At 46.3% G+C, this 14,994-nt stretch overlaps 1 protein-coding gene and 1 long non-coding RNA gene across 6 annotated transcripts in view; one reads left to right on the top strand and one right to left on the bottom strand.

Moving 5' to 3' along the window:
• tfeb (transcription factor EB) overlaps positions 1–14,994 on the bottom strand; it is a 107,838-nt gene that overhangs the window by 14,195 nt on the left and 78,649 nt on the right. For all 5 annotated transcript variants that reach the window (XM_052473456.1, XM_052473457.1, XM_052473453.1 and 2 more), the window contains 2 exons: positions 11,680–11,797; positions 11,139–11,189 (listed from right to left, as the gene is read on the bottom strand). In XM_052473456.1, coding sequence (XP_052329416.1) covers positions 11,139–11,189; positions 11,680–11,797 — 169 coding nt within the window. The remainder of the gene's footprint in view (positions 1–11,138; positions 11,190–11,679; positions 11,798–14,994) is intronic.
• Positions 777–3,157, top strand: LOC127910303 (uncharacterized). Its single transcript, XR_008074219.1, has 3 exons — positions 777–2,018; positions 2,119–2,168; positions 2,519–3,157. It is a non-coding gene; the product is annotated as an uncharacterized LOC127910303 (long non-coding RNA).

A 14,994-nucleotide genomic window follows, 5' to 3' on the forward strand; every position in this document is an offset into this window, starting at 1 on the left:
TGATGCAGTCCATACCCATGTATCATTCAGATCATCAGCCTACATATGCTAAGGTAACCTCTGGCAAAAAACACCTAGAACAATCAGAGAAGAGAGATGCTCCAACTGCTGCATCTAATATGCATACTACTGGGCTAGACAGACCATTTAATTCACAGACAGGGTTGCAGATTGCATTTCACTTATTTTTTGGGCAATCTTATTCCATTCTTATTCATTTGTTTACAACTATTCTTTATTTTATTTCCACTGGTATTATACTAATAATTATATGTAATGGTGTGTGTGTGTGTGTGTGTGTGTGTGTGTGTGTGTGTGTGTGTGTGTGTGTGTGTGTATGTATGTATATATATATAAAATTATTTTTTTCCAATGTACTTTACTCAAACCAGTGAATATCACTTATTATAAATGAGATCATTAACTATCAGCTCTTGGAATATCCAGGGCCTATTCTCTTCACATTTTGGTTTTAAAACAACAAATCCAGAATTGATTAAAAACATCAAGGGACAGGACATCATAATCCTACTGGAAACATGGTGTCGTGGAGCCATAGATACTCAGTGTCCCTCAGGCTATAGAGAAAGTTTACTACCATCAATCAAACATAAAAATGTTAAACGGGGCCGAGACTCAGGTGGAATCATCATTTGGCATAAGCAGGACTTAGCACTGAATGAAATGAAAAAAGGTACTAATCACATTTGGCTAAAACTTAACAAAGGTACAATATATTGTAACAATGATGTTTACATATGTACAGAATCCTTCAGATTCATCATATTATGATGATCAGTTTTTTTGACAATATCCATACAGAAATCATTACATTTCTGTAAAGTGCATCTTTGTGGAGATTTCAATGCAAGAACAGGTTCTGAGCCTGACTACACTGATGCGGGAGGTAACCACCACATATTTGGACACTCCTCCTTGTACAGTAGCCCTATTATAAATAATAGAAACAGTCCTGACCAAATACTGAACAAACATGGAAAAGAGTTAGTACATCTCTGTCGAGCCTTAGGCCTGTACATGCTTAAGAATCAGAGGGGACCCTTTAGGTCAGTTTACTTACTGCTAAGCTCTTGGGACAAGTGTAGTCGATTATGCCATCACTGACATTGACCCCTCCTCCATTAGTGCATTCACTGTCAGACCACAGACACCATTGTCAAATCAACATGTTTCTGAAGAAATTAACCAGGAATATTCATTTAAAAACAACAGCCCAATAAACACTACAACATAAACCAACCGTACAGGTGGGGTCAAAACAGCCCAATAAACACTGCAACATAAACCAACCGTACAGGTGGGGTCAAAACAGCCCAATAAACTTTACAACATAAACCAACCGTACAGGTGGGGTCAAAACAGCCCAATAAACACTACAACATAAACCAACTGTACAGGTGGGGTCAAAACAGCCCAATAAACACTACAACATAAACCAACCGTACAGATGGGGTCAAAACAGCCCAATAAACACTACAACATAAACCAACCATACAGGTGGGGTCAAAACAGCCCAATAAACACTACAACATAAACCAACCGTACAGGTGGGGTCAAAACAGCCCAATAAACACTACAACATAAACCAACCGTACAGGTGGGGTCAAAACAGCCCAATAAACACTACAACATAAACCAACCATACAGATGGGGTCAAAACAGCCCAATAAACACTACAACATAAACCAACCGTACAGGTGGGGTCAAAACAGCCCAATAGACTTTACAACATAAACCAACCGTACAGGTGGGGTCAAAACAGCCCAATAAACACTACAACATAAACCAACCGTACAGGTGGGGTCAAAACAGCCCAATAAACTCTACAACATAAACCAACCGTACAGGTGGGGTCAAAACAGCCCAATAAACACTACAACATAAACCAACCGTACAGGTGGGGTCAAAACAGCCCAATAAACTTTACAACATAAACCAACCGTACAGGTGGGGTCAAAACAGCCCAATAAACACTACAACATAAACCAACCGTACAGGTGGGGTCAAAACAGCCCAATAAACTCTACAACATAAACCAATCGTACAGATGGGCTCCAAACAGCCCAATAAACACTACAACATAAACCAACTGTACAGGTGGGGTCAAAACAGCCCAATAAACACTACAACATAAACCAACCGTACAGGTGGGGTCAAAACAGCCCAATAAACACTGCAACATAAACCAACCGTACAGGTGGGGTCAAAACAGCCCAATAAACTTTACAACATAAACCAACCGTACAGGTGGGGTCAAAACAGCCCAATAAACTTTACAACATAAACCAACCGTACAGGTGGGGTCAAAACAGCCCAATAAACTTTACAACATAAACCAACCGTACAGGTGGGGTCAAAACGGCCCAATAAACACTACAACATAAACCAACCGTACAGGTGGGGTCAAAACAGCCCAATAAACACTACAACATAAACCAACCGTACAGGTGGGGTCAAAACAGCCCAATAAACACTACAACATAAACCAACCATACAGGTGGGGTCAAAACAGCCCAATAAACACTACAACATAAACCAACCGTACAGGTGGGGTCAAAACAGCCCAATAAACACTACAACATAAACCAACCGTACAGGTGGGGTCAAAACAGCCCAATAAACTCTACAACATAAACCAATCGTACAGATGGGCTCCAAACAGTGCAGAGAGATTCATTGAAACATTGAACTCAAATGAAATGATGAACTCTATACAGGTCTTCAATAACTCACAATACCAAAACAATAAAGGTGTTAATTCAGCTACTCGAAACATCATCTGCATATTCCAAAAAGCAGCATCGAAAGAAAATTTGAGAAAACCAAAGAAATGCAACATCAGAAACAAACAAAAAAAATGTTTCTGAAAATGTTTTGATAGCGAATGTAAAACAATTAGAAAACACCTAAAACAAATGTCAAATGAAAAACATAAGCAGCAAAACAACCCAGAGCTACGATATGAATACTCTGAAACAGCAGAAACATACACTGCAAGAAATTGAATTATACCAACAAGACACTTTACATTTACATTTAAGTCATTTAGCAGACGCTCTTATCCAGAGCGACTTACAAATTGGTGCATTCACCTTATGACATCCAGTGGAACAGCCACTTTACAATAGTGCATCTAAATCTTTTAAAGGGGGGTGAGAAGGATTACTTTATCCTATCCTAGGTATTCCTTAAAGAGGTGGGGTTTCAGGTGTCTCCGGAAGGTGGTGATTGACTCCGCTGTCCTGGCGTCGTGAGGGAGTTTGTTCCACCATTGGGGGGCCAGAGCAGCGAACAGTTTTGACTGGGCTGAGCGGGAACTGTACTTCCTCAGTGGTAGGGAGGCGAGCAGGCCAGAGGTGGATGAACGCAGTGCCCTTGTTTGGGTGTAGGGCCTGATCAGAGCCTGGAGGTACTGAGGTGCCGTTCCCCTCACAGCTCCATAGGCAAGCACCATGGTCTTGTAGCGGATGCGAGCTTCAACTGGAAGCCAGTGGAGAGAGCGGAGGAGCGGGGTGACGTGAGAGAACTTGGGCAGGTTGAACACCAGACGGGCTGCGGCGTTCTGGATGAGTTGTAGGGGTTTAATGGCACAGGCAGGGAGCCCAGCCAACAGCGAGTTGCAGTAATCCAGACGGGAGATGACAAGTGCCTGGATTAGGACCTGCGCCGCTTCCTGTGTGAGGCAGGGTCGTACTCTGCGGATGTTGTAGAGCATGAACCTACAGGAACGGGCCACCGCCTTGATGTTAGTTGAGAACGACAGGGTGTTGTCCAGGATCACGCCAAGGTTCTTCGCGCTCTGGGAGGTGCAATTGACACTTGATGCAATTGAAAACGCAATTGACCAAAATCAGTTCTGGGACATGTGTAACAATTTAAGCATGACAAAGCCACAATAATTAGCCATACAAGATGTAGGAATTTGGAAAACTTATCTATACAAAAACATCCCACAAAAAGATACAACAGAACGAATTAGAAATGAAAGAAATTGAACATCCTTGAATCAGTCACGAAAAACAACTAAAATCCATTAGATGACCCAATAATCCAACAGGAACTAAATGAAAAGCTCAAATCTATAAAATCAAGGAAGGCTTGTGGTCTAGACATCAGAAATGAAATGCTGAAAAACAGCACACCATCACACTACTGAGCATATATACACCTTACACACACTAATTAATAAACACCACCTCACTACTGACCATATATACACCTTACACACACTAATTAATAAACACCACCACACTACTGACCATATATACACCTTACACACACTAATTAATAAACACCACCTCACTACTGACCATATATACACCTTACACACACTAATTAATAAACACCACCACACTACTGACCATATATACACCTTACACACACTAATTAATAAACACCACCTCACTACTGACCATATATACACCTTACACACACTAATTAATAAACACCATCACACTACTGACCATATATACACCGTACACACACTAATTAATAAACACCACCTCACTACTGACCATATATACACCTTACACACACTAATTAATAAACACCATCACACTACTGACCATATATACATACACCTTACACACACTAATTAATAAACACCACCTCACTACTGACCATATATACACCTTACACACACTAATTAATAAACACCACCACACTACTGACCATATATACACCTTACACACACTAATTAATAAACAGCACCTCACTACTGACCATATATACACCTTACACACACTAATTAATAAACACCACCTCACTACTGACCATAAAAATAAAAAATAAAATAAAAAATTTAAAAAATGGACCTCATTGAAACATGGTTCACCTTACACACACTAATTAATAAACACCACCTCACTACTGACCATATATACACACCTTACACACACTAATTAATAAGGGGAACATCTTTGCTTGCTTTAGTGACTTTAAAAAAGCATTTGATTATATTTGGCACGAAGGACTATTCTCCAACATTCTCCAAAGTGGGCTTGGTGGTAAGGTGGTGTTTATTAATGTAGGTGGGCTTGGTGGTAAGGTGGTGTTTATTAATGTAGGTGGGCTTGGTGGTAAGGTGGTGTTTATTAATGTAGGTGGGCTTGGTGGTAAGGTGGTGTTTATTAATGTAGGTGGGCTTGGTGGTAAGGTGGTGTTTATTAATGTAGGTGGGCTTGGTGGTAAGGTGGTGTTTATTAATGTAGGTAGGCTTGGTGGTAAGGTGGTGTTTATTAATGTAGGTGGGCTTGGTGGTAAGGTGGTGTTTATTAATGTAGGTGGGCTTGGTGGTAAGGTGGTGTTTATTAATGTAGGTGGGCTTGGTGGTAAGGTGGTGTTTATTAATGTAGGTGGGCTTGGTGGTAAGGTGGTGTTTATTAATGTAGGTGGGCTTGGTGGTAAGGTGGTGTTTATTAATGTAGGTGGGCTTGGTGGTAAGGTGGTGTTTATTAATGTAGGTGGGCTTGGTGGTAAGGTGGTGTTTATTAATGTAGGTGGGCTTGGTGGTAAGGTGGTGTTTATTAATGTAGGTGGGCTTGGTGGTAAGGTGGTGTTTATTAATGTAGGTGGGCTTGGTGGTAAGGTGGTGTTTATTAATGTAGGTGGGCTTGGTGGTAAGGTGGTGTTTATTAATGTAGGTGGGCTTGGTGGTAAGGTGGTGTTTATTAATGTAGGTGGGCTTGGTGGTAAGGTGGTGTTTATTAATGTAGGTGGGCTTGGTGGTAAGGTGGTGTTTATTAATGTAGGTGGGCTTGGTGGTAAGGTGGTGTTTATTAATGTAGGTGGGCTTGGTGGTAAGGTGGTGTTTATTAATGTAGGTGGGCTTGGTGGTAAGGTGGTGTTTATTAATGTAGGTGGGCTTGGTGGTAAGGTGGTGTTTATTAATGTAGGTGGGCTTGGTGGTAAGGTGGTGTTTATTAATGTAGGTGGGCTTGGTGGTAAGGTGGTGTTTATTAATGTAGGTGGGCTTGGTGGTAAGGTGGTGTTTATTAATGTAGGTGGGCTTGGTGGTAAGGTGGTGTTTATTAATGTAGGTGGGCTTGGTGGTAAGGTGGTGTTTATTAATGTAGGTGGGCTTGGTGGTAAGGTGGTGTTTATTAATGTAGGTGGGCTTGGTGGTGAGGTGGTGTTTATTAATGTAGGTGGGCTTGGTGGTAAGGTGGTGTTTATTAATGTAGGTGGGCTTGGTGGTAAGGTGGTGTTTATTAATGTAGGTGGGCTTGGTGGTAAGGTGGTGTTTATTAATGTAGGTGGGCTTGGTGGTAAGGTGGTGTTTATTAATGTAGGTGGGCTTGGTGGTAAGGTGGTGTTTATTAATGTAGGTGGGCTTGGTGGTAAGGTGGTGTTTATTAATGTAGGTGGGCTTGGTGGTAAGGTGGTGTTTATTAATGTAGGTGGGCTTGGTGGTAAGGTGGTGTTTATTAATGTAGGTGGGCTTGGTGGTAAAGGTGGTGTTTATTAATGTAGGTGGGCTTGGTGGTAAAGGTGGTGTTTATTAATGTAGGTGGGCTTGGTGGTAAGGTGGTGTTTATTAATGTAGGTGGGCTTGGTGGTAAAGGTGGTGTTTATTAATGTAGGTGGGCTTGGTGGTAAGGTGGTGTTTATTAATGTAGGTGGGCTTGGTGGTAAAGGTGGTGTTTATTAATGTAGGTGGGCTTGGTGGTAAGGTGGTGTTTATTAATGTAGGTGGGCTTGGTGGTAAAGGTGGTGTTTATTAATGTAGGTGGGCTTGGTGGTAAAGGTGGTGTTTATTAATGTAGGTGGGCTTGGTGGTAAGGTGGTGTTTATTAATGTAGGTGGGCTTGGTGGTAAAGGTGGTGTTTATTAATGTAGGTGGGCTTGGTGGTAAGGTGGTGTTTATTAATGTAGGTGGGCTTGGTGGTAAGGTGGTGTTTATTAATGTAGGTGGGCTTGGTGGTAAGGTGGTGTTTATTAATGTAGGTGGGCTTGGTGGTAAGGTGGTGTTTATTAATGTAGGTGGGCTTGGTGGTAAGGTGGTGTTTATTAATGTAGGTGGGCTTGGTGGTAAGGTGTATGACTTAATAAAATGTATGTACACAGAAAACAGGTGTGCAATAAAAATCACAAACGGAAAACAGAATTCTTTCCACAACGTCGAGGTGTGAGACAAGGCTGCAGTTGGAGAGCAAAACTTTTCAACATTTATATCAATGAATTCGCAGACATTTTGGACCATTCTCCAGCCCCAGGACTCACACTATTTGACACAGAGGTAAAATACCTGCTATATGCTGATGACTTGGTACTTATATCACCAACCAACGAAGGTCTTCAACAGAACCTTAACATTCTAGAGCAATATTGCCATAATTAGGCCCTGGTAGTAAATATCCAAAAAGCGAAAATCATGATTTTCCAAAAAAATATATAATTATTCAGAAACACAAATATAAATTCACCCTGAACAACACCATAATTGAACAAACTAAAAATGACACATACCTTGGTCTGACCATATCTGCACCGGGAAACTTTAATATGGCAGTGAAGGCACTCAAAGAAAGAGCAGAAACAGAGCATTGTATGTAATAAAATTAAATGATTCAATATCAACATCCCAATTAGAATATGGACCAAAATATTTGACAGTGTAATCCTACCAATAGCTCTTTACGGAAGTGAGGTTTGGGAGCCACTTGAACTCGACTTTAAAATGAGGGACAAACATCTAATTGAAGCCCTACATGCAGAATTCTGTCGGAAGATTCTACAAGTCCAGAAAAATACACCAACTAATGCATGTAGGGCAGAATTGGGCCATCGCTTTCCAGTAGTAATGAAAATACAGAAAAGATCATTAAAGTTTTGGCTACATCTAAATTCAAGTCCACTGCTTCAAAAGAAAGAATTCCAATAAACAAAATTATGAATAAATCAAAGGACTCATATTTACAACATTGGAAAAACAAAATAAAATCCCAAAACAGACTAAACTGCTATCTGACCCTAAACAGAGAATATGAATTGGCTGGTTATCTCTACTCTGTCAGAGATACAAAGCAGAGACAGATCCTTACCAAGTACAGGCTGAGTGACCATCAATTGGCAATAGAAACTGGCAGAGATAGAAAAAAACATGGCTACCCAAAGAGGAGCGTGTATGTGGTCACTGTACGACAGGGGTAGAAACAGAGATGCACTTTCTCCGTTACTGTGAGAAATATTCCTCACCAAGAGATTCATTATTCACAGATATTATTACATTTATTCCAAATGTTAACTTATTAAACCCAGAGGAAAACTAAAAATACTCATGGGAGAAGGAGCAACGGCTCATCTTCCAGCCAAATATGTATTAGCCTGCCATAGCCTGAGGGACACTGAATAATATCTGCATAGTAAATAGTAACTTACTTATTATTAGTATTATTGTTATTATTATTATTATTGAGAATGAGAGAGACGCACCGAGAGCGGGCGAGAGACGCCGCCGCACCGAGAGCGGGCGAGAGACGCCGCCGCACCGAGAGCGGGCGAGAGACGCCGCCGCACCGAGAGCGGGCGAGAGACGCCGCGAGAGCGGGCGAGAGACGCCGCGAGAGCGGGCGAGAGACGCCGCGAGAGCGGGCGAGAGACGCCGCGAGAGCGGGCGAGAGAGAGACGCCGCGAGAGCGGGCGAGAGACGACGCGAGAGCGGGCGAGAGACGGGAGAGCGGGCGAGAGACGCCGCGAGAGCGGGCGAGAGACGCCGCGAGAGCGGGCGAGAGACGCCGCGAGAGCGGGCGAGAGACGCCGCGAGAGCGGGCGAGAGACGCCGCGAGAGCGGGCGAGAGACGCCGCGAGAGCGGGCGAGAGACGCCGCGAGAGCGGGCGAGAGACGCCGCGAGAGCGGGCGAGAGACGCCGCGAGAGCGGGCGAGACACGCCGCGAGAGAGAGCGAGACACGCCGCGAGAGAGAGCGAGACACGCCGCGAGAGAGAGCGAGACACGCCGCGAGAGAGAGCGAGACACGCCGCGAGAGAGAGCGAGACACGCCGCGAGAGAGAGCGAGACACGCCGCGAGAGAGAGCGAGACACGCCGCCAGAGAGAGCGAGAGACGCCGCCAGAGAGAGCGAGAGACGCCGCCAGAGAGACGCGCCAGAGAGACGCCGCCAGAGAGACGCCGCCAGAGAGACGCCGCCAGAGAGACGCCGCCAGAGAGACGCCGCCAGAGAGACGCCGCCAGAGAGACGCCGCCAGAGAGACGCCGCCAGAGAGACGCCGCCAGAGAGACGCCGCCAGAGAGACGCCGCCAGAGAGACGCCGCCAGAGAGACGCCGCCAGAGAGACACCGAGAGAGCGAGCCAGAGAGACACCGAGAGAGCGAGCCAGAGAGACACCGAGAGAGCGAGCCAGAGAGACACCGAGAGAGCGAGCCAGAGACACACCGCGAGAGAGGGAGAGCCAGAGACACACCGCGAGAGAGGGAGAGCCAGAGACACACCGCGAGAGAGGGAGAGCCAGAGACACACCGCGAGAGAGGGAGAGCCAGAGACACACCGCGAGAGAGGGAGAGCCAGAGACACACCGCGAGAGAGGGAGAGCCAGAGACACACCGCGAGAGAGGGAGAGCCAGAGACACACCGCGAGAGAGGGAGAGCCAGAGACACACCGCGAGAGAGGGAGAGCCAGAGACACACCGCGAGAGAGGGAGAGCCAGAGACACACCGCGAGAGAGGGAGAGCCAGAGACACACCGCGAGAGAGGGAGAGCCAGAGACACACCGCGAGAGAGGGAGAGCCAGAGACACACCGCGAGAGAGGGAGAGCCAGAGACACACCGCGAGAGAGGGAGAGCCAGAGACACACCGCGAGAGAGGGAGAGCCAGAGACACACCGCGAGAGAGGGAGAGCCAGAGACACACCGCGAGAGAGGGAGAGCCAGAGACACACCGCGAGAGAGGGAGAGCCAGAGACACACCGCGAGAGAGGGAGAGCCAGAGACACACCGCGAGAGAGGGAGAGCCAGAGACACACCGCGAGAGAGGGAGAGCCAGAGACACACCGCGAGAGAGGGAGAGCCAGAGACACACCGCGAGAGAGGGAGAGCCAGAGACACACCGCGAGAGAGGGAGAGCCAGAGACACACCGCGAGAGAGGGAGAGCCAGAGACACACCGCGAGAGAGGGAGAGCCAGAGACACACCGCGAGAGAGGGAGAGCCAGAGACACACCGCGAGAGAGGGAGAGCCAGAGACACACCGCGAGAGAGGGAGAGCCAGAGACACACCGCGAGAGAGGGAGAGCCAGAGACACACCGCGAGAGAGGGAGAGCCAGAGACACACCGCGAGAGAGGGAGAGCCAGAGACACACCGCGAGAGAGGGAGAGCCAGAGACACACCGCGAGAGAGGGAGAGCCAGAGACACACCGCGAGAGAGGGAGAGCCAGAGACACACCGCGAGAGAGGGAGAGCCAGAGACACACCGCGAGAGAGGGAGAGCCAGAGACACACCGCGAGAGAGGGAGAGCCAGAGACACACCGCGAGAGAGGGAGAGCCAGAGACACACCGCGAGAGAGGGAGAGCCAGAGACACACCGCGAGAGAGGGAGAGCCAGAGACACACCGCGAGAGAGGGAGAGCCAGAGACACACCGCGAGAGAGGGAGGGCCAGAGACACACCGCGAGAGAGGGAGAGCCAGAGACACACCGCGAGAGAGGGAGAGCCAGAGACACACCGCGAGAGAGGGAGAGCCAGAGACACACCGCGAGAGAGGGAGAGCCCGAGACACACCGCGAGAGAGGGAGAGCCCGAGACACACCGCGAGAGAGGGAGAGCCCGAGACACACCGCGAGAGAGGGAGAGCCCGAGAAAGAGAGTCCGAGAAAGTGTCACAGGCAATTAGACTTTAGTGCCAGAGCAGCAGACAGCTGTGGGTTAACCATCTACCTGTGGGTTGAGCTGTGTCAGCTGAATAAAACCACTGTGTGTGTGTTTTTAGACAGACAGACAGAGAGTGGCAGGGACAGACAGACAGAGTTGCAGGTGTACTTTAAGCAGTACGAGGTAGTAAAAATAATGGATGTTGAAAAAGTGCACACTCATTCCTATTGTGTTTTTGCGAGGGAGGGTGAAAGTGAGAGAGAGCACACAAAAGAGGGGGATAAACTCACTCAGGTTGTGGTTGTCTTTCTTCTGTCTCTCTTTGGCCATTGCACGGGTTTCTGCATTGATAAAAACAACAAGCAATGAACTAACACTGTCCCCAAAGTGTATATAGTGAGTGTATATTGTTTGGGATCATAGAGAGTTTGAAAATCATGTTAGAGGCTCACTTTAACCAAATTCATTGAGATTTAGTTTATGCACGGATACAGTATTTCCCCCTAATCATTAGTTAATTAGCTTAATTTACAAATTGAATTCAAACTCAGCACAAATTACATTAAATTGTCCCCTCACTCTAGAGAAAAATATACCCCTGGTAGCCATGTATTTGGAACTATCTAATCCTTCTGGTTTTGGTCTGCTGGTTTCCATTAATTACTTAGCATCTGATTCAGACCTGGGAAACCAGGTGGGGAAAGCATTTGGCCTGCAGGTCTGTCTCTGATTGGTTACTATGTTTCTGAAAGCTGTAAATGTCTGAGAGCTGGCTGCTTGTTTGCTGTGTCTAAGCTGGTCTCTGGTTGCCGTGGCTTTGATTGGTCCTACCCGTCAGCTCTCGTTTGATGGCCAGGTTGGCAGGGCAGGAATTGCTTGTCATGGCGATAGATTGACCTGTCATCCCAGGGCCCGTGTACACGTCCAGGTGACTGCTGGACAGAGGGAGCTGGGGAGGACACACAAATCAGTATGAGCACAACAACCTACATTTCACTCTATAATCTCAATAAGAGTATTTAGGGTGACTCTCTTTGTGAGATTGGAATCCAGGAGAAATAAGAGTATCAATACATTTGTCCTAGAAAATATTGTAGGGTTAAGTATCAAGTTCAATGAAGGATGGGTTCAAACAATGAACCAAGCACATCCTTTAGATGGAGAAACGATAGATACAGTATACTATCCTAAACAGACACCCTATTTTCAAGTCAGTTAGGACCCCACTTTATGCCGTTGTGGTTGGGTGATCGCCTGATACACAACAACATTCAGGAAACCATGCATGAACAAAAAGGACAAACTCCTTTTTCCATGAAATTCACTGAGATCACCCTCAATTACCTTAGAGAGAGCGTAGACAGAGCGAGCGCAGACAGAGCGAGCGCAGACAGAGCGAGCGCAGACAGAGCGAGCGCAGACAGAGCGAGCGCAGACAGAGCGAGCGCAGACAGAGAGCGAGCGCAGACAGAGAGCGAGCGCAGACAGAGAGCGAGCGCAGACAGAGCGAGCGCAGACAGAGCGAGCGCAGACAGAGCGAGCGCAGACAGAGAGCGAGCGCAGACAGAGAGCGAGCGCAGACAGAGAGCGAGCGCAGACAGAGAGCGAGCGCAGACAGAGAGCGAGCGCAGACAGAGAGCGAGCGCAGACAGAGAGCGAGCGCAGACAGAGAGCGAGCGCAGACAGAGAGCGAGCGCAGACAGAGAGCGAGCGCAGACAGAGAGCGAGCGTAGACAGAGAGCGAGCGCAGACAGAGAGCGAGCGTAGACAGAGCGAGCGCAGACAGAGCGAGCGCAGACAGAGCGAGCGCAGACAGAGCGAGCGCAGACAGAGAGCGAGCGCAGACAGAGAGCGAGCGCAGACAGAGCGAGCGCAGACAGAGAGCGAGCGCAGACAGAGAGCGAGCGCAGACAGAGAGCGAGCGCAGACAGAGAGCGAGCGCAGACAGAGCGAGCGTAGACAGAGCGAGCGCAGACAGAGAGCGAGCGCAGACAGAGAGCGAGCGCAGACAGAGAGCGAGCGCAGACAGAGGGCGAGCGCAGACAGAGAGCGAGCGCAGACAGCGCAGACAGAGAGCGAGCGAGGGAGAGAAGAATAGACAAGCAGTCAGTGTCTCATGAGAGTTTTATGGCATCATATTGTGGGTAACCCTGGTTAACCCTCTGAGCCAGATCAAACTCTATAAACACAGTGTGTTACATGCGTAGTGACTGGCTGTAAAGAGAAGATAGCAGAAGATCTCAGGCCAATATCACACCTGGAAAATACTGCCTCTAAACCTGCCTCTGCTCTGACATACACACAATCATCCCTTCTCTCTTATCTCTTATCTCTGTAAGGCTTGATTCAATTCAAGGGTTTTATTGGCATGGGAAATATGTTTACATTGCCAAAGCAAGTGAAATAGACAAACAAAAGTTAACAATAAAAATGAACAGTAAATATTACTCAAAAGTTCCAAAAGAATAAAGACATTTCAAATGTCATATTATGTCTATATTACAGTGTTGTAATGAAATGCAAATGGTTAAAGTACAAAACGGAAAATAAAACAATCAAAGTATACAAGTAATTACAATGGTGTTTGTTCTTCATTGGTTGCCCTTTTCTTGTGGCAACAGGTCACAAATCCTGCTGCTGTGATGGCACACTGTGGTATTTCACCTAATTCTTTGTGGATCTATGTAATCTGAGGGAAATATGTGTCTCTAATATGGTCATACATTGGACAGGAGGTTGGTCAGTGTGCACATAGCCTGTCTTCTCTTGAAAGCCAGGTCTGCCTTCGGCTGCCTTTATCAATAGCAAGGCTATGCTCACTGAGTCTGTACATAGTCAAAGCTTTCCTTAAGTTTGGATCAGTCGCAGTGGTTAGGTATTCTGCCACTGTGTACTCTTGTTAAGGGCAAAATAGCATTCTAGTTTGCTCTGTTTTTTTGTTAATTCTTTCCAATGTGTCAAGTAATTATCTTTTTGTTTTCTCGTGATTTGGTTGGGTCTAATTGTGTTGCTGTCCTGGGGATCTGTGGGGTCTGTTTATGTTTGTGAACAGAGCCCCAGGACCAGCTTGCTTAGAGGGCTCTTCTCCGGGTTCATTCCTCTATAGGTGATGGCTTTATGGAAGGTTTGGGAGTAGCTTCCTTTTAGGTGGTTGTAGAATTGAACAGCTCTTTTGATTTTGAAAAGCAGGTATCGGCCTAATTCAGCTCTCCATGCCTTATTTGGTGTTTTATGTTGTACACTGAGGATATTTTTGCAGAATTCTGCATGCAGAGTCTCAATCTGGTGTTTGTCCCATTTAGTGAATTGTTGGTTGGTGAGTGGACTCCAGACCTCACAACCGTAAAGGGCAATGGGTTCTATAACTGATTAAAGTATTTTTAGCTAGATGGTGCTGCAGACTGTTCTAGTGCCCTCGCTCGTTGATATATATGTTGAAGAGGGTGGGGCTTAAGCTGTATCCCTGTCTCACCCCCCGGCCCTGTGGAAAGAAATGTGTTTTTTGCTTATTTTAACCACACACTAGTTTGTGTACATGGACTTAATAAATTCGTATATTCCCCCCCCCAACACCAATTTGTATAGCAGACCCTCATGCCAAATTGAGTCAAAAGCTTTTTTGAAATCAACAAAGCATGACAAGAGTGCCTTTGTTTTGGTTTGTTTGCTTGTTAATTAGGGTGTGAAGGGTGAATGTGTGGTCTGTCGTACGTTATTAATTCCTAGCCAGATGTAAAATGTTCCTGTTTTGACTAATTTAATAGAGTGGGTTAGATCCGCTCTATACCAAATTAACATACCCCCCGAGTCGCTTCCCTGTTTCACACCTGTCAGTTTGATGGATGGGACTACCAGCTCTCTGTAACCTAGAGGGCAACCAGTGGGTCCGTCTCATTTATACCATGTTTCTTGTAGGATGACAATGTCTGTATTACCAATTGCTTTGATGAAGTCTGGTTTCCTGCTCTTTAGGACAAAGGCAGATGACCTCATACCTTGTATATTACATGATGAGATCGTAAAAGCTTTGTGTTCCATAGTGTCTAATGTTTTTGTGTGGTTTAGGCCTGGACCATCACAGTAGGTGTGAGCAGAGCATGTTGAGCATCTGACACATACCTCTTAGGTTGCAGGATGGGGCTTGGG

The sequence above is a fragment of the Oncorhynchus keta genome, chromosome 21, assembly GCF_023373465.1.
Source record: "Oncorhynchus keta strain PuntledgeMale-10-30-2019 chromosome 21, Oket_V2, whole genome shotgun sequence".
NCBI classification, from domain to species: domain Eukaryota; kingdom Metazoa; phylum Chordata; class Actinopteri; order Salmoniformes; family Salmonidae; genus Oncorhynchus; species Oncorhynchus keta.